Genomic DNA, 12500 nt, shown 5'->3' with positions numbered 1-12500 from the left:
CATTAAGGAATGTATTCAATTGTCTTGCTTGCTGTTTAGTTTGTTGTTGTTCCTTACATACTCTTAATTGAACGGAATATAAAATTCAGGCCAAACGCAAAGCGCTGGCACCTTTGAGGTCATTCAGCGCTGGAACGGGAAACTGACACCAAATATGGTTTGAGAGGTGTAACAGGAGGAAATTCTTGCAGTGACACTATGAAACAGTTGTTAGGAGAGGGTGGAAAGTAAGACGGAACAACGAATATGAACGGAGGTATAGTAAAAGGAGTGAAAGGGGCTGCAGCTAGGCGCCGAAGGGACGCTGCAAAGTACCTTTAACAATGCCTACAGTGCACCGCGTGAGGTGCACTGACGGCACTAACCCCCTACAAGAAGTTTCCGAAGGGCGGCGTGTTTAGTACCAACCCCTCGGGGATGGATGTGAAAATATAAAAGGTGGTAAACTCAGAAAACAGGAACAAAAGACGGTAATTTTCTCAAAAACCAAAAAAGACGGCAAATTTCTGAAAAAAAAAAACGTAAACAAAAGACAGTAAATTTCTCAGAAAACAAAAAAGACGACAAATTTCTCCAGAAACATAAACAAAAGACGGTAAATTTCTCAAAAAAAAAAAAACGAAAGACAGTAAATTTCTCAAAAAACAAACAAAAGACATAAAATTTCTAAAAATATAACAAACAAAAAACACAATAAATTTTTCAAACAACAAGAGAAGGAAAACTTTCAAATTTTTCTCAGTAAATCTTTAATTATCTCCGTACTGCATTATATACATCCTTTTCTATATTGATCAACAATTCTTTTTATTAATAAATGATATGTACAATCACTCAAAAAAGTTTTGCAACATACTTCAAAACTTTTCGGACAACAGCTTATAATAGCGACATCTGGCGCTATTTGGCAACTCAGTTGTAAGCGCGTGAAACAACTGAACACTAGTGGTGGGTCCGAGAAATTACCTGCAGTTTCCCTTAAACAGGGCTTTTTCTGATACTGCTTACTGTTGTCATATTTTACTTAATTAAAGATGTTACTGTAATACTTCAGAGGTCATCACTGTTATTATGTTTTAATATTTTCATCTCCAACTGCCATGACTATCGTTGGTTTATCTCCTTCATATGTGAACTTTGTAGGCATAGGCCTATTGATTGTTACAAGTTGAACTATTAGTCTTATTAACATCAACAAATATGACTTTTGTAAAGATTTGCTTCACATTATTATTAATTAAATTTTTGAATGACTAATCCTATGTATATTGTGAACTAGTGAAACTTAATATAAAATATACTGAACTAGACTAACAGACTTCACGTCTATTTTTGTAATACATAGAATATAATCGCACACACATTTTATATATAATGCCGTTATCATGTGTAATTTCTTATTTCTTTCATTGCTACTTAGGCCTATCATTTTGATGCCTCCTATGAAGTTAACTGAATATATAACGCCTAATTTTGTATTTCTTATTATCTAAGTTTCTAAAGAATTAAAATTAGCTAGAAGTTCAACATTAATTTAGTTAATGCTAAATGCCAGCAGTGATGAAGACTACCATGCTCATCAGTGGAGAATGTCTCCTCCTCATCGCAAAAGATGACTCGTACAGAAATCATCGGCCACTGGATTATATTATAACGCAAACCCTAGCCTCTATTCTTTGTGTTTCGCTGATATGAAGTGTTTCTTGACAGGAGTATGATGAAATAATATCTTGGTCTCATGTAGCCTGTTAAGGATGGTTTGAGCAGCAACTTGAAGGAGAGCGTAATGTTCTCTCTTTATAGCAACATCGGTAGTCAGGGGGGATTAGGCGGAGGCTCCTTCAGTGATCATCCGATGATGATATAACAGTAGTGCAACAATGGTTGTCTCCGGTTTTTACAATGAATTTATCATGTTTCCTCGTTCTCTCTGTTGTTGTATCCCTCTACTTACATGGTTGTTTATTTACGCTAAGCTGCCGACAATATCTACGATAGAAACATTAGTCTTATGCAAGCTAATGACTGTGGTCAACTTAGTGACGAGACAGTTAAACTTTCCTGCCGAATGTGGAGTCACACGATAACATACGACGTTATGAGATTTTTTCTTTTGTTTTTGACGAAATAATGGTTGAATTCTTTCTTTCTTTATTTATACATAATTTCATTGATGGTTAATAAATATTATTTATTAGTCAATAAGCTTTTATCTGGATTCGAAATATAGTTTCTTCTTTGACTCTTTTGCCCAATCATCTGATGAAATTTTCAAAATGTTTCGTCATTTTTTCGTAATATGATTTTCCTCACCATTCTTTTTATATTGTTAACCGTATGATTAATAACCAAAATCGAATAGAAAATTACATTTCCTTGTAAATATCAAAAGAACAAATTACTGTTAGGTGAACAAAAAACTTCTGGAACATGTTGCAAAACATTTTGAATGACTGTACATGCTTTGGCTTGTGCTTTTAGTTAGTATTATTATTGTTGTGTATTGTCATTATTATTATTATTATTATTATTATTATTATTATTATTATTTCAGTAGATGAAACCTGTTCACACGGAGCAAGCACACAGGAGCCAATGACTTGAAATTCAAGCTTCCCAAGAGTGTTGGTTTCAGCCTCCCCCCGCAGACCCCGCACTGCAGTAAAAACTGATCATGATACAGGGCCAGTGATTTTTCATCGCCCTGGGGGAGACGCGAACCCGCAACTTCTGAGTGGCATGCCACGACACTAACCACTATACCAGCAAACGTATTCCATTACCAAGTAATATAACCGCGTACAGGAATCATCACAACCTATTTCATTTCGAGCGAATTCCCCTGATCACAAATTGTGAAGTAACTTGAAGGTCGGTTCTAAATAATCGAGTTTTCTTGCTAAGGTCAACACAGGAATAGCTATGCTACTTCTTCGACGCTAATTGTGAAATGTCAGCCGTCTCTAGTTCGGTGGTTCTCAAAATTTTTTGGCCCATGCACCCTTTCACCATACGTCAGAATGTCATTTCGCCCCCCCCCCACCCCGCCCCTTTCCAAATTTTCTGCCTCAAAGGGGCATGTCGATAATATGCAACAAAATACTAACACAAACACGCAAGCTAGCGGAGAGAGAGAAGGCACATCGTGACCTCTCAGTTGTGCGGACCGATGCACACTGGGTTTTGAGTTTTTGTGTTGTCCTAGGGCCAATTTGAGCCTGCCAATCTGTGATCACATCCCTCGCCCTGAAACTCTGAAACTCCCCCCTGGTCGAGAACCACTGCTTCTAGTTTATATTCTTACTTCTTGTGTCGTTCAGTAATGCTTGTTTACACTAACTTTTTTTTTTTTTGTAGACCTGAGTGTTTCATGTCAAGCCTCCAAGGGTCAAATGTTACTTGGAACAAATGCTCCTTGAAAATGTATTTTATTGATGCAACTTGGCAACACGGGGTAAAAAAGCATGAAGCATCTACAACTATCAATTTTTAAAGCAAAGCGTCATTTTTTTTCATCTTTTATCTAGTCCTGGAGGGAGAGTAAGGTGCATAAGTGGTTCCCAAGCCTAAAATTGATTTTAGACCCACTTCTTACACGTCGGGATTAGAAGAAACAGTTAAACAAAGAAGAAACAGAAAAAAAAGAGATAAGAGTCACGGTCTGCGCAGTTGGAGAATTTTCTGCAATCACATTACGACGGAAAGTTAAACATCTAAAATGCTTTCAGCCAGTTAATATGAGACATGCTTCGGCGAGCACCTGCACAGGCGGTGCAATAAATTAGTTCTTTTGACGTAAACGGTGTATTATGTACACGGTAATCAGTCGGCTGTGGTTTGCTCCAAAGCGATTCAGGAAAGCGCAAGTGGCTAGCAACCCCATCGCATATTATTTTCCGGCGAACATGAGGTCATTCGTCTCAGAAAAAAAAGAGGCGAGTGAGTGATTTTATATATACATATTGTATATGTATATATATATATATATATATATATATATATATATGAATATATGAATATAAAGACAAAATCCACAAAGGAAGAGAAACAATGGAGTGCTGCAAGAACTCAATTGTTTCTCTTTCTAATGATTTCATTTTTTATATATATATATATTTATATATATATATATATATATATATATATATTATATTATTATATATATATAATATATGTGTGTATGTATGTATATATATACTGTATATATATATATATATATATACTGTGTGTATATATATATATATATATATATATATATATATATAATCTCCAAATAGGGTGAGTCTCGACTCAGGTTGCAATCTCGAAGGCGAAGGGAAAAGGCACCATTGTTGCTACTAGTTTATTATGCCACCGCTTCACGACAGTTGCCGTCGCCGCATTTTCAAGGCTGCAAACGCTTAAAGAAGAAATCGTCATTCAGGATTCAGATTTACTCATGGCTAGCCTTCACATTGAATCTCTCTTCACTAGTGTTCGAACCGTCGAAATAATTTTAAATCATATGTTCCCTGACCCTGACTCCTGATTTAATCGTTCTAAACGAACGTTACCTAAACAATTTTTAGAACTGGCCATGCTGGACACGGCCTTTATTTTTAATAGAACTCTGTATATGCAGGTGGAAGGGGTTGCAATACTGTCGCCTCTGGGACCCACCATGGCGAATATATTCATGGCCTCCCTGGTGGAGGGGATAACCGTCCCCTGAGCTGCCTTCCTTTATTTCACCGGAGGTACGTAGACGACACGTTTGCTCTGTTTCGACAGGAGCACGACGCAGAAAATGTTTTTAGAATTTGTTAATTTAACAGCCAGCATCCAAATATCAAGTTTACTCTGGAGAGGGAGACGAATGATATCCCTTTCCTCGATGTCCTTGTCTCCAGAGACAGCAATGGTTTCTGCACAGGTGTATTCCGAAAAAGTACTTTTACAGGGTTAAGGATTGAATTTCTATAGTTCCTGCTTTTTCAACTTCAAAATGAATGCTATTTCAACTTCATTACATACAGCTTTTACTCATTCCTCAACCTGGGGCATGTTTCCCGATGAAGTTACATCCTTAACTTATTTCAAGAATATATAACTGTTTTTCTAACAGGCTGGTCTCCGGAAGGCCCAATAAAATGTTGAGTGCCAGAATGAGTCCGGCTCCTACCATCACAACTGTGCCAAAAATGAAAATTTATGCTAATTTTCCCTACTTAAATGACAATACCTTTTGGAAGAAATGTTTTGCCATATTCCAAACAACGTTCTCAGCTGTAGACGTGAAACTTATTCCAAAGAATCCACGCACTATTGGATCGCTATTTAATTTCAAGGATCGTCTTAGCCATCTTTTGTCTTCGAACATTGTTTATAAATACGTGCCCCCATTATGTAACCGTGGGACTTACGTCGAATGCACGAGGAGGCTACTACTGATTCGCATGGGAAGATTCCCATAAAGGTATAAGTTACAGAACTGTACGTAAACTGACTAACCCGGAGCACTCAAATACAAGAAATCGTGTAAAATTGTGCAAAACCGATATTTTATTAATTAATTATAAAGATTTTCAATAACGGAGCAAGCCCAAAACGAAAATGACCTCAGTATACTTGAATCTGTTATTTTAAAGAAGACGGTCCCAGCACTGAATACTCAAACAACCTCTGTTCAACTGTTTATCGCTTAACCTTTTGTTTATGTTTTCCTTCTCCCGTCCTTTCTTGCTCTTGCTGGGTTCTTGAGAATGTTTTATTACTTCTGTGGTTTAGGTATGTCCTGTGCCTATTCCCTCTGCTTTTATTTGTTTTATAATTTATGTGCACATATCGATATTTTAATGTTATTTTTTGTAAGAAGTTTTTTTTAATAATTTTGACCTTGAAAATGCGACGATAGCAACTGTCGTGAAACGTTGGCATAATAAACTAGTAGTAACAATGGTGCCTTTTTTCATAGTCTGGGTTGTATGTAAGTATATGTGTATGTATATATATATATATGTATGTATATATATATATATATATATATATATCTATATCTAATCTATATCTATATCTATATATCTATATAATCTATATCTATATATATATATATATATATATATATATATATCTATATCTATATCTAATCTATATATATATATTATATATATATATATACATACATATATATATATATATATATATATCTATATCTATATATATATATATACTATATACAGGAGGGTGGTTCATTAACATCTAACATTCCTGTCCTCAAAATTAATGACATGGAGTTGCTAGCCCCACGCCTTTCTCTACCGCGCACTACAACAAACCACAGACAACTATCTATCTGGCGCATAATACACCGTTTAGGTTAAAAGGCCTAATCAATTTGGTCACGTCAAATACAATGTTGATCCTACTATTATAAGAAGCAATATGTAGCTAGGTCCACTTTCCAGTGGGTAAAGGCTAAAATCAAAGAAAACAGAAAAAAAGTTAAACTTGGCAAAAAAATATGGACGCTCAGTTGGATCGTGGGGTGATGAGAAGCGATAGGATATATGAGATGAGCACATCCGGGAATCAGGGAAGTCTGTGAAGTGTCAAAGAAAGCTCAAGAGTCGAGACCGAGATGGTCTGGGCACGTGAGGGGAGAGGGAGATAACGCGCTACATGCTGCAGGAGAAATAATGAAGACAGGGCGGGGGGGGGGGGGCGGGCGTCGAGGGAATAAATTAGAGGAGGACACAAGGAAGAAACACCTGGACTGGAAAAGGCTCGTTAAAAACGGCAGCTCCTACAAACGATTAAGCTGAGATGAACAACGATGTTACATTACTAAATGAACTTGTTTATACTTGCCGTCCCTTGTATTAAACGGTATTTTTAGCTGCACATGTACGCTAGTACTAATGTGGCACATTTAAACTGCAATACTTCTGGTATTTCACGTTACATTATTAGACTGATGACGTCAAGGAACGCTTTAGTAAATCCGCCCAAATCCGTCCTTTTCTAAATCCCCACCTACTTGTCACGAGTCATTTTGAAATACAGAACAAAGCTTTCAAACGAATGAATAATGTAAGCTGGTGCTCAAGTACTTAAGTCTCAATTAAATAGAGTACTTCCCGACCTACAAATAACCTGACATTCAATTCTCGAAGTTTAGCGAAGCCTCGTCCCGCCCATTAATTTTGTTCTTATCTAACCAACACGAGATGCGTAAAAGACCTTGAGTCATTCCAACATATTAACAAGGAATGTTTTACATTCGGTCTTTCTGCAATAATGGGAGGGACATTTGAAATAACGTTAACGCGTGAGAGACGGAGACAAGGAGGTATCAGCTGGGGGTGGGTTGGGAAGGGCCCTTACAAACAGCAAAGCGCGCTGTTTGTCTAACTCATTTCTGATTTGAATGTAAAAAGAGTTGAGACGCCGAGCAATACTTAGGATAATTTATGAGCAAGGGCTGGGCAATATTGTTACATACCTGAAGGCCAAGCCCTGAGACATAATTTAGCATGATTCATTATCCAGCGCTGGACGAAATGCTTCCATAATTATCAACAAACCGCTGAACAGGATCTTCGTATTTTAACGGAATGTTCGTAAGTATTCCTTCACATATTCTGGGTCTAAAATCATACTGTTTAGCATTAAGAGAAAGAAAACAGAGCCAACCATAAATTACAATTATTTACGACTATAATTTGCAAATAGTAACTCACGAGTATTGAAATTAGTCTTCTGGAACTCGTAGACCCGAGAAACCTAGACTTATGCGCTTGGTATGAATTAGGCTTAGGGTTTTCGGGTGTATAAGCATCCCGAGCCATTCAGCCTTCTCATCTCTTTTTTCATTAAGGTCACTGAACTTACCTTGCCTCTGGGGAACCTCGCTGTCTACACGGAAAATGTCGATGACCTTAGCTCTTGTTACGCTACTTGGAGCAACCATTGTTTTTTCCACCCTAGCACTTATCGTTATAAACGTTTGAACAATATCTTGCCAACGTTTACGTTTCTCCCCTTTGGGCAATCTTGCATATTGTTCCTTGAACGTTTGTTTACACATCACGTCACTGAACCTGGGACCTAACTGGTCCACTGGCACTGGTGGTGCGTTCGGTATAGTCTTTGGCAAAAGCTTAGAGGGTTCTTTACCCCATAGTACCTCGAACCAAACTACAATTGGGTAGTCTTAGATAGCAGTTGGAAAACCAGAATCCACTAAGTCTTGACCATAATTATGTTTTGAAAAAAGATTTTATATGAATACTGACAGCATTCTGGAATGTATGCTTTCTCGTCTCAACTCTTCTGTCATGAAATCAATTGCTCTTCTGTGCCACAGTGTAGCAATAATATCTTTTTATGGACTAAGAGAACAAATTCCATTTGTTCTTGGCCAAGGAAGTAATCAAAGCCATTCTTCTTTTTGAATTACGGTTATGGAAAACCAGAAAGGAACAACAGGAATGATACACATGGATGATACTGTTAAATATTTATTATGTAAACTAAATACTCAGTCAGAAATTCACAGTATTTTGTACAGGGTCATAGGCTATCTACATCATTCGGAGAGGTGTGTTGGTAGCTGGAGGTATGAGGAGATGGGGACGTGGTCCATGATTCTGGGGATGGCGGAGGTGTTGGGGGGAGGGGGGGTGAATGGGAGTGAGAGGTCGATGGTTTGTTTACGCGAGATCCCACCAGACAACAGTTTTGGGATCCTAAAAAACTCTACATCTTAAAATTTTTTTTTTGAATGAAATATCACTGGACCATATACGTATGCATACATATATACTTGGCATATATATACAATACACATACATATATGAGATGAATATACACAGGACGTTCTTTTATATCTTTTAAAATGGAAGAGGCTGGAGGAAGAGGATTTTATCTTTGCTTCTACATTATCTGTTGAGCTGACACTTAAAATGTGAATCAAAATGTTCCTAAGAGTTCCGAACCGAAAACGAAAAGAACGACTGAACCACACTACTACAACGTCATGACGAGAACAGTCCCTGGAGCTGCCATCGAGATAGAGTCCGATCGTTAATCGTTCGAGGGAGCGGGATCTAACCGCTAATGGTTACATTACTGTACGTATTATTACTTGCTGGTTATAAACACATGATTATACATTATATGCTCTCGCGGAAAAAGGGAAGTATTGAGTATTGTTACTACGGAGGATTTTTTTTTCCTCTCCCTCGGAGGGGGGAATATGATGAACCGATACTAAGTGACAGTCTTGCTTTCTTTTTTTTTTTGGGACACTCAGGGAACCGCTCGTTGGCGCTAGAGTTGGAATGTGAAATATTACACACTTGGCGACATCTATCATTACCATTTTGGAAAGGTTTTGCGAAGGATAGAATGGAGGCAAGGAATCGGCCACAGACAGATTTACAGGAAGCCACGGAGAGCTGCTGCCCGACGAAGGGTTGACTCGTCAGGAAACTCTCCCTCGCGATCCTTTACAAAAACACTTTCGTTCCTTGCGCGCCATCCTACCACAAATCCTTACATTGTTATTTTCTTTCGTGGGGGGCTGGGGGTGGGGGGCGGGAAGGATACAACGGGCCATCTAATGACTAATGTCAATAACTTATTCAATAAATTAAATCTTTACAAGCTCTTGATTCCAGGAGCGGGTTCGACAGTCACTTGCAATCGCCGAGTGATTTTCATCAAGAATTGCAACTATGGCGTTTTCTTTTCACTTGGATAATTGACTCTTGATCATCGTCATCGTAAGATGCTGGCGAGGGACGAGCGCTCGCAAAGTAAAAACTGACAAGAAACGGCTCCTTAGACGCACAGTCAACTGGTCGAAGCGCAGGTGGAAAAGAGAGTTTAAGAAATTGACCTTTCTTTGACTAGTTGGGTGCTACTCGTTCCGGCCCCCGAGCGAGGAGGACCTTTGCGGGCACCGTTTCAACAACCGACCAACAAACTATTTCTTCTTTTTCTTCTTCTTCTTCCTGAAAGATGAAGTGGTCTTCATCTCGTTATAGCCTGACTCTCTCGGATTTTCTGGTTCTACAACGATCAGTCGTTTTAATGCGTAAAATACGCTTACAAAGTCTGACTTGTATTTCTACAAGGTAGCATAAACCACTAGAAAATAGAATAATAAATATTTTACACGGTCATAGCTCAGTACAAGCTTACTGGTGCACATTCTTCAAGAATAAACAAAACGATTATTTTTTTTTTTTTTTAAAGTCTTTGGTACAAGAGCGGGTGTGCCCCGTTCGGCCTGCACGGGACAACACCTGAATCTGACTAGCTACATGTAAGAGGCCCACACTTTGGAGGGACCCGCTGCCCACCCCTGAGTGAAGAGGAGAGAGACAGCCGGGCCCCGGGTATCACAGTCAGGAGAGGTCGTCGTCGGGCAGGACCGACGATGACCTCGAGGGATGGAAGTGTGGGGGGTTCTTCCGGAGGACAGCGCCTTTCCGTCACTGTCTTCGAGTCGCCGCCGAAGAAGCCGCGCGCGGCCATTCCGCCACCACGGGCGAATGGAACAACTCTCAGTCATTCATGCCCCGCGTGCAATCCCAGGCTGCTCTGCGGTCTCCTAATTGACATCATTCTTCTTCTTATCAATGACGCAAATTCCGTCGAGCGAAAAAAGCGACAGCTTCTTCTCCTTCTTGCTGGCTTCACAAACAGTTAACAATCAAATCGACAAAGAAATATATATATACTGTATATGCATGGATACTGATTACAGCGAATGATATTATTCCAACGGAAACAGCGGGCGGGGCTAAGTGGTCACTGAAAAGAACAGATCGAACAAAACGGAAGTTATCTACGTCACTCTCGTAGGAAAAAGACATCGCGAATCAAATTCGATCAACTTTAGTCTGAGTTAAGTACAAAATACAAAATGTCTGTTGACACCACAACAAAATCCACTTCTTTTTAAGGGGGGAAGGGGAGAGGGGAGCCGACTAAATGCACCTCATCTACAACATTACTTTTTCTTTAAATAAATATATTAACAATATATATGTATATATAAATAGGGCGGGGTGACCCCCACATAACAACCTGATCCACAATGCATTGGATATTCATTAGCGATAAGAAAGGAATGGTTAGGAATGGTCGTCGTCATTTCAACGTTTTTTTTTTTTTTGGACTCCACCACCTCCCTCTACGCAAGGAGATCGCAGGGAAGGAGATTTCGATGTGTGCTAGCGAGCGCGCGCGCCTGCGCACACCCAGCGGTGGTTTCCATCCGACACTGGGTGAGGAAACACATCGTCTTCTTTTTGTCTGTTATTCGATCGTCATCAACGTCAAGATCATCTTTGTCGTCACGACCTGAGGCTGACGCGACGTGAAACAACAACTTCTTCTTCTTCTTCTTCGACGTTTTTTGTTGTTTTTCGGGAGATGTTCTCTGCAGCTAAAAGGACAACTCTCTCCTTCTAACGTGCTTCCTCCATCTCAGAAAGAAAGACAGGATTTAACGGCGTTTCTCCTTCAAGAGTCCTATAACGTCTCGGGGTTGGAGGAAGGGGAGGTCTCTGGGTGGAGGAGCTCCTTATAGAGTTCCGATTGCAGGAACCGCAGGTAGGCGTCCGATTCCATGAGGGCTTGGACGCGCTTCTGGGCAGCATCGAAAATGCATTTGTCCGGGCAGTCCAGGGACTTGGCGATCTGCGCTCTGGTGCCAGGGTCCAGGTTGATCTGGGGAGGAAGAGGAAGAAGCATTTAATAACAAGGAATTCATTTACTTATACATGGGGATCATTTCTATGGACTTAAAATTGATCTATACAGTTTTGACAAGCTAAAACACCTACGTGATGATGATGATGATGACGATGATGAATAAGATGATAAAGAAAAAGAATTCTAGCTGAGAGAGAGAGAGAGAGAGAGAGAGAGAGAGAGAGAGAGAGAGAGAGAGCATCTAACAACAAAAGCCTCGACTAATGTAGACGGATTTCGGTTTCGTGAAAAGATAGACAGCAATAAAGAAATCGACATAAGGAAAAGGTTGTATTACTAACTGCTCGGTAACGAATTTGCCCCCTCTCTCTCTCTCTCTCTCTCTCTCTCTCTCTCTCTCTCTCTCTCTATCTATATATATATATATATATATATATATATATATATATATATATATATATATATATATATATATATATATATATATATATATATATAAATATACATTGGATATATATTTATTATATGACTCTCTATATAGAGTTTATATATATACATATAAACTATATATATATATATATATATATATAATACATTGACTGAGATTATGCTGACTCTCTGTAGAGTTTGTAAGGAAAAACTATCCTATCGATGATGGCGGACCCCAAACGACCTTTAACCTTTTGCTCTCTCTCTCCAGAGGGTCTCTCTCTCTCTCTCTCTCTCTCTCTCTCTCTCTCTCTCTCTCTCTCTCTCTCTCTCTCTCTCTTTAAAGGTTATGGGCTCATCACTCA

The 12500-nt window shown here is 39.0% G+C and overlaps 3 protein-coding genes across 4 annotated transcripts in view; 1 reads left to right on the top strand and 2 right to left on the bottom strand.

Annotated features, from left to right (window-relative positions):
* The window catches only part of LOC136836243 (microtubule-associated protein futsch-like), a 28091-nt gene extending 23380 nt beyond the window's left edge, over window positions 1–4711 (top strand). The window contains exon 3 of the mRNA XM_067100249.1: window positions 4622–4711. Within this exon, the coding sequence (XP_066956350.1) occupies window positions 4622–4711 (90 nt within the window). The remainder of the gene's footprint in view (window positions 1–4621) is intronic.
* Window positions 1–8205, bottom strand: part of LOC136836308 (leucine-rich PPR motif-containing protein, mitochondrial-like) — a 99072-nt gene extending 90867 nt beyond the window's left edge. The window contains exon 1 of one of the 2 annotated variants that reach the window (XM_067100432.1): window positions 7870–8205. The gene's annotated coding sequence lies outside the window, so the exon portion shown is untranslated. The remainder of the gene's footprint in view (window positions 1–7869) is intronic. The other variant, XM_067100436.1, reaches the window with a different exon arrangement.
* A 277-nt stretch (window positions 8206–8482) lies between these two features.
* LOC136836048 (uncharacterized) overlaps window positions 8483–12500 on the bottom strand; it is a 456830-nt gene continuing 452812 nt past the window's right edge. The window contains exon 5 of the mRNA XM_067099936.1: window positions 8483–11721. Within this exon, the coding sequence (XP_066956037.1) occupies window positions 11524–11721 (198 nt within the window). The 3' untranslated portion in view covers window positions 8483–11523. The remainder of the gene's footprint in view (window positions 11722–12500) is intronic.

The sequence above is a fragment of the Macrobrachium rosenbergii genome, chromosome 56, assembly GCF_040412425.1.
Source record: "Macrobrachium rosenbergii isolate ZJJX-2024 chromosome 56, ASM4041242v1, whole genome shotgun sequence".
Taxonomy (NCBI): domain Eukaryota; kingdom Metazoa; phylum Arthropoda; class Malacostraca; order Decapoda; family Palaemonidae; genus Macrobrachium; species Macrobrachium rosenbergii.
Note: the sequence above shows the minus strand (reverse complement) of the source record. Positions and strands in the feature narration are given on the sequence as shown.